The sequence below is a fragment of the Cervus elaphus genome, chromosome 18 (genome assembly GCF_910594005.1).
Source record: "Cervus elaphus chromosome 18, mCerEla1.1, whole genome shotgun sequence".
In the NCBI taxonomy this organism is placed as follows: Eukaryota; Metazoa; Chordata; class Mammalia; order Artiodactyla; family Cervidae; genus Cervus; species Cervus elaphus.
Window position 1 is genome coordinate 110969949 of NC_057832.1, and position 18630 is coordinate 110988578.

Consider the following 18630-nt stretch of genomic DNA (forward strand, 5'->3'; position numbering starts at 1 on the left):
GCAGTTCTGTTATGCTTCTAGTCTCTGAGGCTGGAACAGCATAACTTTTGCTTGACTCTTCCCCTCAGAGCTTTTGGTCAGTATTTCATGTATTTTAAAAAACATTTTTCTTAACAATATTTTCTAGAAAAAGCACTTTGTTCCCATTCTCACTGCTGTCATGCTCAGGTACTGAGTAAGACTGAGTAACCCAGGCATGAAGTAACATTTACTTCATGCCTGGGTTACTCAGTCGCCTGCGAGCATCTCTTCTGAATTCCATTTCTGCCCCTCCTGCCTGCTTCATTACATGCATGGTTGAAGCTACTCTCCTGAACATCCTACTTGCATTCGATTTCTACCTAACTAGAGTACCTACAGCATATATTCCAATGCATTGGGTAACATTCAAACACTTCCTCCTGTCATCTAAGACTCTGATTACCCTTTTCTGTGCCTCTGTAGTGTAGTGCAGTGTAGTTTGGTGTAGTGTAGTGTCCCTTAGACCGTCCCACCCATGCAGATTTTAGGGACAGCTGGAGGGCATGGCAACCCACTCCAATATTCTTGCCTGGAGAATCCCATGGACAGAGGAGCCAGGCAGGTTACAGTCCATAGGGTAGCAAAGAGTCGGACACGACTGAAGCAATTTAGCTCACACCCTATACTTACCCTGAACCTCTCCATTCTGAAAGAGCATATGACTTTCCCCTTCCCTGATGAAGCCTTTTATCCACCATTACAGAATTTAGTTGCATGATCCCACGGATGGCAGGGAGCAGAAATATTTAGCATAAATTCCAGATATCCAGCTCGGGAGAGAGATGGTAGGCAATAAATTTCAACTCATTGATTTTCAGGATTGGAATGTATTGTATAAAAAGAGATTTACATGGTTAAACTAAACCTACAAACCCTGAGTAACCATTTAGTTAAGCTGAGAACAATTTACAATTATGTGTTTCCTGTGGATAAGATTAATAATAATACTAATGGTAATCTTTTTGATGACATTTGAGTGGTCACCCTATTTCTTATTCAGAAATTTTGTCATATTTGATAACAAACATACCTGGTAATTACTTATTACTTATGTCTTTTTCCAAATTCTAATTTCTTATCAATAAGTGTTTAATGGAGCGAGTTTTATAGCATATTAGCAAGTAATATCAGATCATTATTAGTCTCCAACCTCAGAATTACTCTGTGTCCACACAACATTAATTAAGAGCCATTGTACTGTACTGGGAAGGGCAGTGAGCTGCAAAGGCCTGAACATAGACTTAAGTTGTCTTGAACTGATAGTGTAGCCATTGGGCAGCAGCCTGTTGGGGAGTCAGGGTGTTAACTTCTGGTCTTGGCTGTACTTCTGAAAAACCCTGCCAGTCGGTCACTAAGTCACATGTCCCTTGCAGACTGTTAAGTCCTTATCAGTGACATGAGACAATGCAGACACTGAAATTTATTCATTAACAAATGACTACTGAACAAGTGCCAGGAATGCTACTAAACGCTGTAGTTAACAAGAGAGCCACTGGATGGTATAGTGAGAAGAGGATGGAGGGATGGAGGGCTAGAGGAACCAGCACCTGAGGCAGGATGGTTGGCAGGGCTGAATGAGCAAGGTCCACTGTGGACCCTTTTCCTCCAGCGGCAGGAGATGGCTCATTCTGACTCACTCAGGCTGACTCTCGTTGCACCTGGGATGCTTCCTTCTCGCCTGTTTGCATCTGTCCTTGCAATCTTGCTTTCTGTCTTTTATAAATGCTACAGTTGCTGAGGTCCTGATATTTCAATTTAATCTTAGATCTGCTGCTTCCTAATGACCTAATGATGAACACATTCCAAGGCATATATAGTCTTATCAGTAAATTATTTTCAACTCATTCTGATTTGTACACATTTCTTCCTTGTCTTATTCTAGATTTTCCTCCTTGTTTTTATTATACATGTTGCAAATGTCTTCTGCTGTTATGAGGTGGTGCTAACCTATTTTATGCTGTCTTAATGAACAGATGTTTTATATTTTAGTGTAATCAAGCTCAATCTAAAGGAACAACTGCAGGAACACTAAAAGCAAAAAAAATTATAACTTTAAAAGAAAACAGAAGATCTAATATAATAATTAACTTATTTAGTATAAATTTATTTCTGTAAATGTTCTTGGATTTTAATTATACAATATCATGTCAGAAAATAATGACATCTTAGCTTCATCCTTTTTGTTTTATAATTTTTAAAAAATTAATTAATTTATATTTCTTTTTAAAACATATTTAGTTTTAATTGAAGGATAATTGCTTTACAATATTGTGTTGATTTCTGCCATACATCAACATGAATCAACCATAGATATAGATATGTCCCTCCCTTTTGAATCTCCCTCCCACCTCCCACCCCATCCCACCTGTCTCTGTTGTCACAAAGCCCAAGTTTGAGTTCCCCGAGTCATATAGCAAATTTTCTTTATTTTCTTATTAGTTTTGTAGTGTTAGGACCTCCTATACATATTTAATTATAATAAGTCATAGATATAGGTCATCTACCTTTTTTTTCTGATTTTAAAGGGAATGTTTCTAACATTTCACATTTAGTGAGATGCTTATTATAGGTTTTAGGTAGATACCCATTATCCAACTAAGAAACTTACTTTTATTCTCAGTTTGCCAAGAATTTTATCTTGAATTGCTGATCAACTTAAAGGGTTGTACTGTGTACTTCCTTTAATAAGTTATGACAAATTATACAGTGGGTTTCCTAGTATTAAACAATTCTTGTGTTTCTGGGAGAAGCACCACTCGCTCTTTATTTAATATGCTGCTGATTTAAAGCTGTGTGCTCTTTTAGGTTTTTACATTCATGGATAAGACTGTATTCTAGGTTTCCTTTTTCTTTCAAGTTTGGTTATGATACTAAATGCTTGCTTATTTGTTTCTTTTCCTCTCTCTCTAAATGTTAAGAAGGATTGAGGGTTGGAGGAGAAAGACTCAGGGGGAGCAGAGCTTGACTAGGTCATAAACAGTGTCTTCAACATCTGGTTTCTCACCATCTCTGAGTTCAATCCAGTGTTTCTCTTTGTGTTAGTGTAGGAGCCTGTATGTATCTATTAAGCAAGAAGCAAAGTAGCTTCACTTTTTTGTATACTTTATCTATCAATTACTGAGGGAGTCCTTTAAAACTATTCCATGATATAATTAATATCTTTTTCAGGTTGGCGTTTTGACTCCTTAAATTTTTTTCCTGTAAATACTTTTTTATTATCTTTAATAAAATTTTTAAAAATTATCTTTATTATCTTTATTATCAGGTGTATATCAGGTTTGAGATGTCATATCTTCCTGGTGAGATTTCCTCTTCATATAGTGACTCTGTGTCTCCCTAATAATGAATATTTACTTAAAGTCTACTTGTCAGCTATTACTATAGTTGTTCTATTCTTTGGTTAGTATTCTCCTCACATAGCTGTTTCCCCCATTTTCGGTGCTTTTGTAAGCTTAAATTTTGGGTGTGCTGTCTATAAGCAACTTCAACTGAATGTATTTCTGTAAATGTAATCATATCATCTTTGTTTGCTGAATTAATTATTTAAGCCATGTAGTAATTGACCTGAAAAGCTACAGTCTCATTTCGTGTTTTCCATTTGTTCTTTTTTTCGTGTACTGCTCCCCACTCACCTTCACTCCCACATACATGTTTTCTTTCCTTATTTTTTGCATTGAGAGATTTTTCTCCTCAGTACTGTATTGGAAATGATGCACCCTATATTATTTTGGCAGTGTCTCTTACATTTTAATTCTCAGGTTTAACTTAAAGGGGTGTTTTGTGTCTTGGGTTTAGGTCTGATTCTTTTTGTGTGCCTTCAGTCCTGTTCATGTTGTCTTTTTCATAGCTTTTCTGTGCAACTCATTTCCGACATTTCGCATACTCTTGACTTTCTTGCCTGTGTGCCTGGGCTCTGCTTCATCCCACATTGCTTCTCATCACTGTTTAGCTCAGCTGCAGGGCCTGGGGTTTCCAGGCAGCCAACACTTCTGCAGTCTGGGCCACTCTTTGATCTTTGCCCTTTCCAATTCAATGAAGAGATTATTAAGCTCCAGGGAGCATCCTGAAACCATTCTACTTAACACTCTTTTCAACACCTTTCTCTTTTCCTGTTATACTGAAGTTTCATCTGAATGGGTTTTGAAAAGAAAAAACAAAACCTGTGGACTAGTTGAGTTCACAACGAAGCCTGATTCCATAGCAATAGAAACCATAGATGGACACCATTTTTTGATCCTTAATATCAGTTATTAGCATAAAAATTAGCATTTGACTAAATCTAATTGTTCATGTATCTAAGCAATTTTTGTGTCTTACATTCGTGAAGCATTTCCATCTCCCCCTGAAAGTATGTTCAGCAGATACTCAACCCAGACTACAGAAACAAAGAAACAGAGAGCAAGAGAACTAAATTTTGATCCTTGCCTTCTCCATAGCTAACTAAGTGAGCTTTGGCAAATCACTTCACCCCTGTGAACTTTGAATTCTGTGGCCTGAGGTTCTTCATCTGTAAAATAATGTAGCAGGGTGTGTTCATTATCTGTTGCTGTGGAAGAAATTATCTCCAAAATAATGGCTTGGCACAGCAGACATTATTTCCTCACAGTTTCTATGGTCAGAAATCTGGCCTTGGTGTATCTGGGTGCTCTTGGCTAACACACTGCGGTCGAGGTGTCTGTTGGGATGGAGGGATGATCCTTTTCAAGGGAGTGTGTTGTGATTACTGTAATTATTAGCAGAATTCAGCTGCTCAAGGATGGTTGGGCTGAGGGCCTCAGTTCCTTGCTGGGTGTTGGCCAGAGGCCTCCCTCAGGTCCTCACCATGTGGGTCACTCTGCAGTCCAGCACCTCACTTCTCCCAGAGTGAGGGCTCCAGCAGAACAAGGGAAAGACAGGGAGTGAGACAGGAGACATTCTCTAATCTGATCTTGGGAGCTACAACCTATTATTTTTGCTATAATATTTTATTATCACTCTTCAAGAGGAGCACATTCTTTGCTTTTTGTTGTATTTAATTTGACTGCTTCTTCCAGATTAGTTGATATGAGAAAGAGATTGTATTCATTTTAGTTATCCATGTGCATGCAGGCTAAGTCACTTCAGTCATGTCCTACTCTTTGTGACTCTATGGACTGTAGCCTGCCAGGCTCCTCTGTTCGTGGGATTTTCCAGGCAAGAATACTGGAGTGGGTTGCCATTTCCTTCTCCAGGGGATCTTCCTCACCCAGGGATCAAAGTCGCATCTCTCATGTTTCTTCTGTTGGCAGGAGGGCTCTTTACCACTAGTGCCACCTGGGTAGCCTGTAGTATACATGTGATTGAGTCATTAATTACGGTTAAAGGCAGGTAACTTTTAAAAATAAGAATTAGAATCTATTTGGGTGTCATGGAACAGTTGCTTTCTGCCTTGGGATGAATTGAGAGACTACATATAAAAATGTATATATATATTTACGAATATACATAATATATATGCATAATGTCACATATACTAAATACACAGATATATAATATACACATTTAAAAGTCAAAGCAAATTTACTTTGATTTTAAAGCTTCTGAATAAAGTCAATTGCAAAGTCTTTTTTTAAAAAGCCAAAATCAAAATTAATGAAGCTGCATTTGTCATTTTGGCTTACTGGTGATATAACTATATGGTAGTTTAGAATCTTTAAATAAATTTATCCAGTTTTATTTTGATGAGAGGTATAGAATGCACTGCAATCATATATTGTTATCTGATAACAATAACAACGAAGGATGTTAGCCAGAAAAATGAGTTTTGAGGGCAAACACTGCAGGGACTGGGCTGCAGCACGATTCCTCTGACTATCAGGTTGCTTATTTGTAAAACAAAGTTTATAAGACCACAAGCTCCAATCATATTTATCAATGAATGGGGTTACTCTGACTGATCTCTTATTTCAGGCTACCTGTGACCAGCGTGGCTGCTGCTGGAGGCCTCAGGGAACCATAAGCATACCCTGGTGCTACTATTCTAAGAGTCATGGCTATCAAGTAGGGGGTGACCTCGTGAACACAAATGCAGGTAAGCCGAGCTGTGTCCTGAAGAAGGAACTCCAGGTCCTCTGGAGCGGCCCTGGACACGGCAGCAGGCAGCTGTAGCAGCAGGCAGGGTGTTGCTCTGTGCGGCCACGGTGCCTGTGATAGAATGGGCGCTGCCCTCAAGCCCTGCCTGGAGTCTCTTTGGCATCAAGGGAGAAGATCACTCTCTGTCTTAAGAGCTGGGAGATACTTCCTGTTCCTGGCTTTGTCCTTATGTGTGTGTGAGTGTGCTCTTTGTGACCCCTTGGACTGTAGCCCACCAGGCTCCTCTGTGCATGGGATTTTTCAGGCAAGAATACTGGAGTGGATTTCCATTTCCTCATGTAACGTTGTCCATACATTGTGATCTCTTCATTCCCCAACTTTCTAACTTTTAAAGAGAGAGTTTTGGACTCAGTCACTTCTGAGACTACCAACAATCCTAATACAATGCAATTTTAATGATATGGAAACAATTCCAATTTTATCAACATTTTATTAAAGTTAGCTAGTCAGTGTCACTGTTCATGGACTAAACATACCTCCTTCTTTTCTCCCATCTTAAAATGCAGACATAATAATGAACATTCTAGGGATAACAGAAGTTGAGCACTTTGGGGAGGCTCTTTAGCATAAAGGAAGAGGCATGCTCTCCTCCAGGGCCTCTTGGCCCAATGGGCTTTTCTAATAAGGCCTGGACTCTCATCTGCTGTGTCACCTAACTAAGGAGATGGCATTGGTACCTACGATCACCTATGATGTAACATGAAGACAACAGAGAGGGAATAATGGATATGAACGCATCCAGGACTGAGAGTGTAAAGGGTATAGGAGTGATTGATGGGCTGATGGAAGGAGAGGGATGTTTCTATTCAGATTTTGGAGAAGAGAGGCATAGCTTTTGAATAAGGTAATAGCTTCCTAGCTTCAGAATCTGGTCCAACATGGTATGTATGTATAATGAGGTCCACATCTGTGTCTCCTCTTCTGATGGGAAGTAAAGGCTTTTTGCCAGCCCCTTTGACACTTAGCTTACTTGTATGTGGCTGTTATTTGTGAATTTACACAGCTGGCTCTGAAAACTCTCTTCCTTTTCACGTTAGGATTTACAGCCCAGCTGAAAAGGTTGTCTTCTCCATCTCTGCTTGGAAATGATGTCAACAATGTCCTTCTCACAGCAGAATACCAGACATCTAACCGTTTCCACTTTAAGGTTGTAGTTTGTTTATTTGTATTTTTCATCTTATTTTCTATTACAGTTTATTACAAGATATTGAATATAGTTCTTTGTGCTCTACAGTAGGACCTTGTTCTTAAATATTCAAGCTATATATTATAGTTTTGTTATGTATTATATATATGTTAATATATGTTATATATTATAGATTTCATTTGCTAATCCCAAATTCCTAGTTTCTCTCTCCTCAACCCCCTTTCCCATTTGGTAACCATAAGTTTGTTTTCTATGTCTTTGTGTCTTTTTCTTTTGTAAATACATTCATTTGTGTCATATTTTAGGTTCCACATATAAGTGGTATCAGATGATACCTGCTTATTTAGAAAAATTTTTGAGAGGTTCTTGTTCCCTTCCTGAGGACTGCAGTTACTACAAAAGAGAAAAATTTGCTAGTAGAGTATTTTTCTCTACTGTTGTTTTCTTACTTAGCACCTGTATGTTGAAGGTACTTATTGCCTTCCTTCAGTGTGACAGCTTCCCAGACATATATTATAGGGTTCACTGGTGAGTTTTGGCTTTCATGCATTTTCCCTTGATGCCATGTGAAATGTGGTAGGGAGGGGAAGAAAAGAATGATCACAGCTTTGAAAATTCTAGAGATAAGTCATGTCTGCAGACTTACAGTGTCTACCTAAAGACTAACTTATGTCCAAGTGTTAAACATCCGAATTGGGTGATATAATTTCAGATTAGAATGTCATCTGCTGCCCAGATTTCAGTGCCACGAGCGTAGGTGTTGGGAAGCATGGTGTTGGTAGGCATGCTTCTGTTTTAGAAACAGTAAAGATGTTTTCATTTTGACTTTTTTTTTGCTAACCTCTCTGGACAGTTAACTGACCAAAACCAGAACAGATACGAAGTGCCCCATGAACATGTGCAACCCTTCACAGGAAATGCTGCCTCTTCCTTGATGTATAAAGTTGAGGTCTCCAAACAGCCGTTTGGCATCAAAGTGATCAGAACGAGCAACAATCGTGTTCTGTAAGTTTTGGAAACTTACCTAGAGAGATGAGTCTGAAGGTTATGGAGGAGGGAGGTTTGCAAACCTGAGAATGAATGCCTTTCTATAATATTCCAGAAGGTTGTAAGCCCACTGATGGTGATCAGATTCTCCACCTTCAAATGCAGACTTTTCTCTGCCTTTCTGCCTCTTTCTTTCTGCTCCACTCTTTCTCTTTCTCCCCCTCCTTTCTCCTCCTCATCTTTCTACTCCTCCTCCTCTGTTATTACTAAGCATTTATTATAGGCCAGGCACTGGGCTGTGTCCTTTTTCTTCTTCTTCCTTCCATTAGGTCATTTTTCCTCTTTATTGTCCTTTTTTTTCCTTCCATCTTTCTAACACCTATGCACCAGTAGCTCTCTGTGGAGCATCTACTATAATGTAAGAATAATCTGGTCACATAATACAGTATGAGGGGGACAAATCTAAGAAATGTGCCAAATGGTACCTGATCTCTTTCTTGTTATCCGCTGGAAAATATCATAGAAGGGCAAATGGAGCCGATTAAACAGGGAGCATTGAGTCTTTGAGTGCTTCCCAGGTGGTGTTAGTGGTAAATAATCCAATGCAGGAGATCCAATCCAGTCTCCAATGCAGGAGATCCCTGGGTCCTGTCCCTGGGTTGGGAAGATCTCCTAGAGAAGGAAATGGCAACCCACTCCAGTATTCTTGCCTGGAAAATCCCATGGACAGAGGAGCCCGGTGGACTACAGTCCGTGGGGTCACAAAGAGGTGGACACGGCAGAGTGACTGAGGACAGGACAGCACCGCACACCGTTCTAAGCAGCTGCATTCTCTGCACACTTGCCTACCTGTCCCATGTTTTCTACCTGTGTCCAGGTTTGACTCCAGCGTCGGGCCCCTGCTGTTTGCTGACCAGTTCCTGCAGCTCTCCATCCAACTGCCTAGTGCCAATGTGTACGGGCTGGGCGAACACGTGCACCAGCAGTACCGGCTTGACATGAACTGGAAGACCTGGCCCATATTTGCCAGGGACACAACCCCCAATGAGGTAAGCTTTCAGATGGGCCCCCCTTCACTGAAGATCATAGCCTCTTCATGAGGGTAGCTCCTAGCAGTACAGTTCAGTTCAGTCACTCACTTGTGTCCTTCTCTTTGTGACCCCATGGACTGCAGCACACCAGGCTTCCCTGTCCATCACCAACTCCCGGAGCTTGCTCAAACTCATGTCCATCGAGTCGGTGATGCCATACAACCATCTCATCCTCTGCTGTCCCCTTCTCTTCCTGCCTTCAATCTTTTCCATCATCAGGGTCTTTTCAAATGAGTCAGTTCTTAACTTCAGGTTCAGCATTAGTCCTTCCAATGAATATTCAGGTTTGATTTCCTTTAGGGTGGACTGGTTTGATCTTCTTGCAGTCCAGGGGACTTTCAAGAGTCTTCTCCAACACCACAGTTCAAAAGCATCCATTCTTCAGTGCTCAGCTTTCTTTATGGTCCAACTCTCATATCCATACGTGATTACTGGAAAAACCATAGCTTTGACTAGATGGACCTTTGTTAGCAAAATGATGTCTCTGCTTTTTAATATGCTGTCTAGGTTACACATAGCTTTTCTTCCAAGAAGCAAGTGTCTTTTAATTTCACGGCTGCAGTCACCATCTGCAGTGATTTTGGAGCCCCCCAAATGAAGTCTGTCACTGTTTCCATTGTTTCCCCATCTATTTGTCATGAAGAGATGTACATGCAGTACAGTATAATGGTTAGGAATAAGCTTCTAGGGTGAGGCTACCGGGTCTGAATTCTGACACTGCTACTCACCAGTAGCAGAAGAGGGCAACAGAGGATGAGATGGCTGCAAGGCATAACTGATTCAATGGACATGAACTTGGGCAAACTCCAGGAGATGGTGAGGGATAGGAGGCCTGATGTGCTGCAGTCCATGGGGTCACAAAGAGTTAGACATGATTTGGTGGCTGGACAATAACAACAGCACTCACTAGTTATGTGGTTCTGGGCAGGTTTCCCCTCTGTGTCTTTAGTCCCCCATTCATAAAATGGGGGTAGTATACTTACTTCATAGAGTCGTGATGGTGATTAAATGAACGGATACATATAGAGTCTCTAGAAGAGTGTCTGCCACATAGAAAGTGCTCAGTAAATACCAACTACTTTTATTTTATTTTCCTTTTGAACTAACTAGTTGTGGAGAAAACTAATATTGATTCTGCACAATATGTTGGTTCTGATCACCACATTTTAGGTTGATCTTTACAAATCACCAACTTACCAGGTTTGTCAGCAAAATAGGATAAAATATCAACTAAAATTCTTTTTTTTTATCAACTAAAATTCTGTATTAATCATTCTTTCCTTGAAGAATGTTTGGGGCAGTGAGAGAATAGAAGGAATAAAGTTTCATTGTTGTTATTATTTTATTTTTTCTCTGTTTTGTTTTTACTGCTAAAATTCAAAGTAGAGGTATTTTCTAGACTCAGCAATGCTACATTCAGGTTTTGTTCAGCAACTTTCCTGATTAAGCAGAACTAGTGACTGGATGAAAGGAAATTAGAGGAATAATTTATTAAATGACTTTTAAAAATACGTTATCTCTATTTACCAAAAGAACTCCGAAAAAATGAGTTTAATTTACTCCATCTAACAGACAAAGAAACAGGTTTAGAAAAGCCAGATAAATAGCACAATGTAAAAAAAAAAACTAACAAAATCCAAAGAAGAGCTTGCCTAGTAGCTCAGTGGTAAAGAATCTGCCTGTCAATGCAGGAGATGTGGATTCGATCCCTGGATCAGGAAGATCCTCTGGAGAAAGAAATGACTACCCACTCCAGTATTCTTGCCTGGGAAATCCCATGGACAGAGTAACCTGGTGGGCTACAGTCCATGGGGTTGCAAAAGAGTCATACACGACTTAGCTACTAAACAACAAACACAACAACAAAAAATAGTTTGTAAGGAACAGAGAGAAGATCTAACCCCTGGCCCATGCTCCTTACCATACCACATCCTATCAGAAAACCAGGGCAGGTGTTGACTCGGAGCAGGTCATCTGGGATACGGCTGCTGATGCTTGCTTAATAAGGAGCCTTAGATCCTTGCTGCTTGAAGTGTGCAGTGCAGGAAACACCACATGAGACATCTGGGCTCTCAGCTCTCTCTTCTAACTGCTAAATTAGAACCCACACTTAGATTAAGTTCCTTTGTAATTTTTATGCACGCCAAATTTTGAGACGTACTGTCCCAGAGCAGTGATTCTCAAACATGATTACACTTTGGAAACACCCTGGAAAACTCAACAAACCATGGCTGCCTGCTGATGTCTCCAGAGATTCTGTTTTAATTGAGGTGGAATGTGGCCCAGGTTGAGAACTGCTGTTCTCAAGTCTAGAAGCCCAGCTCAAGTTCTAATGTTTACTCTTGTAAAGACTAGAAGACCAGATATCTTAAATAGAGCTCCATCTAGTTGCAAATTAAATGGTGCCTGATTTATATTCGACAGAGGATCAGATGGTTGGATGGCATCACCGACTCAATGGACATGAGTTTTGGGTAAACTCCAGGAGTTGGTGATGGACAGGAAGGCCTGGCATGCTGCAGTCCATGGGGTCGCAAAGAGTTGGACACGACTGAGTGACTGAACTAAACTGGATTGATTTATATTAGGACTTAATGGAGTTTTTGCAGGTGGGGTTAGGTCAAACCTCTTTGAGTCAAGGTCAAGCCTGTTTGAGGGGAGAGCTGCTTTTTTAAAAAAAAATCATTGGTGTACCATTGATTTGCAATGTTGTGTTAGTATCAGGTGTATAGAAAAGTGATTCAATTATGCCTATACTTATATTCATTCTTTTCTCATATAGATTATCACAAAATATTGAGTAGATTCCCTGTAGATTCTTTTTGGTTATCTATCTTATAGAGAGTAATGTGTGTATGTTCATCCCAAGCTCCTGATTTATCCCTCTCCACCCCACCAAGTTTCCCCTTTGGTAACCCCTTTGGTTACCCCTTCGGTTTGTTTTTGATACCTATAATAGAGAAGAGCTTTTACGAACTACAGTTTCAAAACTCCTGTTCTCCTACATCTTAACACATCATAAGCTCTCACAGCCGACTCATTGTATAAGAAAATACTAATTCATTTGATTAACATCAACCAAATATAGACCTTGTACTAGAGATCTGTGTCTTCTTTGACCACAAGTTTCTTCATGCCCATTTCTCGCATGATTAATACTGATTTCCTAAGCTATTTCTGGCCATGTGGGGCTTATTTGTAAATTTTTGATTTTAAATTGTCTTTCTGCAGGATGGAACTAACTTGTATGGTGCACAGACGTTCTTCCTATGCCTTGAAGATGCTAGTGGATTGTCCTTTGGAGTGTTTCTACTGAACAGCAATGCCATGGGTAAAAGACTAAAGGAATAGTCATGAAAAAAGTACTCAAAAATGACTTTCAGTCCCTTTCTGACAGCATCATGATAAAGGAGTGGTGCCCTTTAGGGTTCCATATGTTCTCTGATTGTATCATCCCTGTTTCATTACTTGTTGACCCGTGGTGGCCATGAATTGAGTGTCCTCTCCTGGCTTATGATTTTCTTCAGTCTGTTTGCCTCTGTTGGAAAATTTTCTATTTTTGAGCTAAAACAGCTAACCATTCCTATAATCTATTCTGAGGCAGTTTCTACCAATTTATTTTTCTCCTTCCTCAGACATCCATCCAGTACAGGGCTTAATATCAGCTTTGGTAAAAACAACAGGTTATTCTTATAGTGTGTGCATGCTCTTTGTGTCCGACTCTTTGTGACCCCATAAACTGTAGGCTGCCAGGCTTATTCCTCCATGGGGTTTTCCAGGCAAGAATATTGGAGTGGGTTGCCATTACCTACTCCAGGGTATCTTCCCACCTCATGGATCAAACCTGCATGTCTTCCATGTCCTGCATTAGCAGGTGAATTCTTTAACATTGACCCACCTGGGAAGCCCAATTGTTCTAATAGCTGAGCCTAACCAAGGAGATACAACTGAGCAGTGAATGTTGCATTGAGACACCAAGGCTAGCAAGATAAAGTGGGGTGAGTGTTGAAGGCCATGCAGAATATTTTCAGATTGTTTAAAATCTCATGGTAATATCATAGGATTCCAGAAAGCAGCTCACTCCCTTATCTTTGAAGGTTTTAGACCAGATCAATGATTCTTAACTATTTTTCTGCTTGCACCAGTCACATACAATCCCAGGGCAATGACTCAATCACTATAGGGGAAGAGGAGTTGTGTCAGAATCCCAGAGTTGATAGTCAGCATAGGATATTGATCCCCACTGTCTTCTCGACTGAGACTCAGTGGACTAGATCAGGGCCACTCCAAGTGTGGTTCGTGGAAGGTTCACAGACTGTTTCAGGCCTACAGTAAGATAAATACAGAAACTGAAAGGAAACATTGCTGTAGCGTCCAAGTGCATGCACGAACCTTTCTTCTAGTGTTTCATTTTTGTGTTATTTTACAAAAGTATCAGTTTGCAAAGAATTGGAAATTTGAAAAATTAGGCTCTGATTTATTTTTACCAGATTGTTTGAGAATAACTCGAGTGATACAAGATGATTCTAAGATACCTAATCGAATCTTAGATGATTCTAAGCTACCTGATGGTCAAAGAATAGACTGAGGTAATGCAAGTGCAGTTTCAGGTGGCTGAAAGGAACCAGAAAACAAGTTGAGCAGCTTAGAGTATATAGGATCCTGTGACCTTTCCCTCTCAGCCTGATCAGATTGATTTTTAAAAATTTATTCCTTTTTAATTGGAGGATAATTGATTTACAATGTTGTGTTGGTTTCTGCCATATATCAACAAGAATCAGCCATAGGCGTACGTAGGTCCCCACCTCCTTGAACCTCTCTCCCACCGCCCACTCCATCCCTCCGCTCTAAGCAGTCACAGAGCACCAGGCTGAGCTCCCTGCATCATACAGCAAATTCCCACTAGCTAGCTATTTCACCTATGGTAACGTATATATTTCAATGCTACTCTATTCCTCCACCTCTCCTCCCACTGGGTCCATGAGTCTGTTCTCTCTGTCTGCATCTCCATTGCTCCGTTGCACACAGGTTCATCAGTACCATCTTTCTAGATTCCACATATATGCATTAATATATATTTGATTTTCCTCTTTATGACTTACTTCACTCTGTATAACAGGCTCTAGATTCACCCCCCTCATTAGAACTGACTCAAATACGTTCCTTTTTATGGCTGGTAACATTCCAAAGGAATATTATTGAGATGGTTGGATGGGATCACTGATTCAATGGACATGAACTTGGGCAAACTCCAGGAGACGGTGCGAGACTGGTGTGCCACCGTCCATGGGGTCATGAAGAGTCAGACGTGACTTGGCGAATGAACAACAACAATAACAATAACATGTACCACAACTTCTTTACCCATTCATCTGTCAATCGACATCCAGGTTGCGTCCATGTTCTAGCTATTGCAAAGAGTGCTGCAATGAGCATTGGGATACACGTGTCTTTTTCAGTTATGGTTTCCTCAGGGCGTATGCCCAGTAGTGGGATTGCTGGCTCATATGGTAGTTTTATTCCTAGATTTTTAAAGAATCCCCATACTATTCTCCATAGTGGCTGATCAATTTACATTCGCACCAACAGTGTAGGAGGGTTCCCTTTTCTCTACATCCTCTCCAGCATTTATTGTTTATAGATTTTTTGATGATGGCCATTCTGATCAGTGTGAGGTGATTCCTTATTGTAGTTTTGATTTCCATTTCTCTGATAATGAGTGACATTGAACATCTTTTCTTGTGTTTACTAGCCATCTCTATGTCTTCTTTGTAGGAATATCTTTTAAGGTCTTCTGCCCACTTTTTGCCGAGAAGGCAATGGCACCCCACTCCAGTACTCTTGCCTGGAAAATCCCATGGATGGAGGAGTCTGGTGGGCTACAGTCCATGGGGTCGCTAAGAGTTGGACACGACTGAGCGACTTCACTTTCACTTTTCACTTTCATGCATTGGAGAAGGAAATGGCAACCCACTCCAGTATTCTTGCCTGGAGAATCCCAGGGACAGGGGAGCTTGGTGGGCTGCTGTCTATGGGGTCACGCAAGAGTCAGACACGCCTGAAGCAACTTAGCAGCAGCAGTAGCAGCCTACTTTTTGACTGGGATTTTTGTTTTCCTGTTATTGAGCTGCATGAGCTGCTTGTGTGTTTTGGAAATTAATCTTCTGTCAGTTGTTTCATTTGCTATTATTTTCTCCCATTCTGAGGGTTGTCTTTTTACCTTGTTTATAGTTTCCTTTGCTGTGCAAAACTTTCAAGTTTAATTAGGTCTCATTTATTTATTTTTGTGTTTATTTCCACTACCCTAGGACATGGGTCATAGAGGATCTTGCTGTGATTTATGTCAAGGAGTGTACTGCCTATATTTTCTTCTAAGAGCTTTATAGTTTCTGGCCTTACATTTAAGCCTTTAATCCATTTTGAATTTGTTTTTGTGTATGGTGTTATGAGGTATTCTAGTTTCATTATCCCTAATGCAAATCAAGGTGATAGGGAGACTTCATCTTTGACAATTGCAATGGGGACTTAGAGAGATTTTGAATTTACAATATCATCTCTGACATTGTTTTAGTTTGGCTCTTGCTTGATATGAGATCTGCTGAGGCTATGACCTCTGTGAGTGTAGCTGGGTTATATTCTTGTAGTTATAATGGGTAATGGGATTGGAAGAGCATGTTCTGTAGTTGTGAATGCCTGAGGAGAAAATTTTTTTCTCTGTCTTCTTAAGTTAGGTATTTGGAGGCCTGTGAATCAATCTGACAAAAGACAGGTTAGCAACAGAAAGACCGAGTTTATTTACATGTATGACATACATATGCACAAGAGTGCTCAATAAGTAGCTCAAAGGAGTGGTTAGAATTTGGGTTAGAATTTAGATACCATGCTAATGGGTTTCCCTGTTGGCTCAGATGGTAAAGAATCTGCCTGCAATGCAGGAGACCTGGGTTCGGTCCCTGGGTTGGGAAGATCCCTGGAAAAGGGAATGGCTACCACTCTAGCATTCTTGCCTGAAGAATTCCATGGACAAAGGAGCCTAGCAGCTCCTAATAAGGTAGAGGAAGACAGTTACTTAGGATGAAACAAATAGCTCCCTGAAGGAGTGAGAGGGCATTTAATGGGACAACAAATGACTTTTTGGAAAGATTAGCATCCTTAGGAGAATAGTGGGAGTTGGATATTCTTGTGGCCATGTCTGTTTGGGTGTGCTGCCAATTTATTGTCTCAGAGAACATTAGTTTTGCTCTAGGGTAGGGGGTTTATGACAACTAAGTTCTTTTCTTGAAAGTTTTTAATTTTAAAGATTTTGCTGATGTGGACGCTTTTTAAAGTCTTTATTGGATTTGTTACAAACTGTTTCTGTTTTATGTTTTGGTTTTTTGGCTGTGAGGCACACGGGATCTTAGCTTCCTGATCAGGGGTCAAACTTACACCCCATGCATTGGAAGCCAAAGTCTTAACTGCTGGACCACCATGGAAGTCTGAGAGCGGATGTGTGCTTATGAGAGGCTTTGTGTTTAGGTTGATGAGGGATTTCAGAAACTCAATCATCTTCAACTTATAATCATTCTTATGCCACAGTGGCTTATTCTGAACCCCTTCACAAAACTGGTTGCTTTTTCATGAAATCCTGATACAACACTGAAAATACTCCAGTCGCCAGTATGAAAATCTGCTGCAGAACAAATGCTTTGACTGCTCTTGTGCTGTGAGGGTGGACTTTGACCATCAGAGTTTGTCCCTTTTTATACAAAAATGAGGTATTAGGATCACTTCACCAGTGTTCAGATGATTAGGGATCTTCTGGTCTAAAACTTTGTAATTATAACTCTAGAACAAATTCTAATGCTTATTTGCTTCATTTTTAATCTTCAAGAGGTTTTCCTCCAGCCCACCCCGGCTGTCACTTACCGCACCATCGGGGGCATTCTCGACTTCTATGTGTTCTTGGGGAATACTCCAGAGCAAGTTGTTCAAGAATATCTAGAGGTAAACTTATGATATCATATGATTAAGGAAATCCTAAATAGCACAAAGAAAATGAAATTTAATATAAGTGTGACTTATAAACATATGCTGTTAATATTATAAGTAGCTGCTACAAATGTGCTACTACAATTTGACCCTACTATCCATGATTTATAAAGGGGCTGGAAAAATAGACTAGCATCTAACATTAAGGAAATAGAGTGTTGGGAAGTGGGTATATTTTGTGCCCCCAAACTAATGCTCAGAATAAATTTTTTTTAAAAACAGAGTATTTCCTAACTTTCATTTTACATCATTCTTTCAGCTTGTTGGACGGCCAGCCCTACCCTCATACTGGGCACTTGGCTTTCATCTCAGTCGTTATGACTATGGAACCCTAGATAATATGAAAGAAGTCGTGGAGAGAAACCGCGCCGCACAGCTGCCTTACGTAAGATTTCAAAAAATGCTACAAAAATAAAAGAATTGGGGAATAAGAACATCTATTTATATTTTCTCCTCCTGAGTTTTTTTTTTTTAAATATATAGCAAAAATATTTTTACATATTCAGAATGCCAGACTTTTTTGTCAGGCCAACCATTCCTTTAAAGCAACTGATTCTTTATAGCAGGAAATAGTACTGAGAGACCACAAATATGGGGTTGGGAGACAATCTGTTTCTTTCTCTATTTTTCTTGCCACATGTTTTAATAGTAAAATTTTCTTATGCTTACTGTATTGATTACATTTCACATAATGCATTTTTTATTTGACTTCTCAAGACATTTATTTTCCTAGTTAAAGTGAGCGAAAGGGTATAGTACATGAATGTAATAACATATTTTTATGTTTTAAATGACTGCACTTGAATGTGTCTATTACATAATGAGTAGTGATGTTTTGCAGGAGATGCAAAGGGAAAAGCCCAAAGTTCTCTGGAATAATCCTCATCTCTCCACTACTCCATGCACTTGGAAGCAGACATTTAGGTCCTAGAGCAAGAGTCAATTTCATCCTGGACTCCACTGTTTTTGTAAGAGCAAGATTAGGAAAGAGTAAATGTCAAAGAAGGCTCAAAGTAGAAGAGAAGCAACAAAACAAAATGTGGGGCAGTCAAATGAGGGAGAGGAGGTGGGAGACACAGCCCCTTCCCTTCTTCATTGTGGATGACATAGCATTTAGGTAATGGATGTGTTTTGACAGCCTTAGTGATTTTTTTTGTGATTGTCGAGGTTTGTTTGTTAGATTGGATTTTAATGCCAGAGGGCCAGACAACAAGGTAGAGTGATGCAGCTAATCTGATTCCA

General features: G+C 40.0%; 1 protein-coding gene across 3 annotated transcripts in view; it reads left to right on the top strand.

Moving 5' to 3' along the window:
* Nucleotides 1-18630, top strand: part of MGAM (maltase-glucoamylase) — a 198121-nt gene that overhangs the window by 21015 nt on the left and 158476 nt on the right. For all 3 annotated transcript variants that reach the window (XM_043873136.1, XM_043873137.1, XM_043873135.1), the window contains exons 4-10: nucleotides 5950-6070; nucleotides 7170-7279; nucleotides 8133-8284; nucleotides 9144-9315; nucleotides 12589-12688; nucleotides 17231-17343; nucleotides 17648-17773. In XM_043873136.1, the coding sequence (XP_043729071.1) occupies nucleotides 5950-6070; nucleotides 7170-7279; nucleotides 8133-8284; nucleotides 9144-9315; nucleotides 12589-12688; nucleotides 17231-17343; nucleotides 17648-17773 (894 nt within the window). The remainder of the gene's footprint in view (nucleotides 1-5949; nucleotides 6071-7169; nucleotides 7280-8132; nucleotides 8285-9143; nucleotides 9316-12588; nucleotides 12689-17230; nucleotides 17344-17647; nucleotides 17774-18630) is intronic.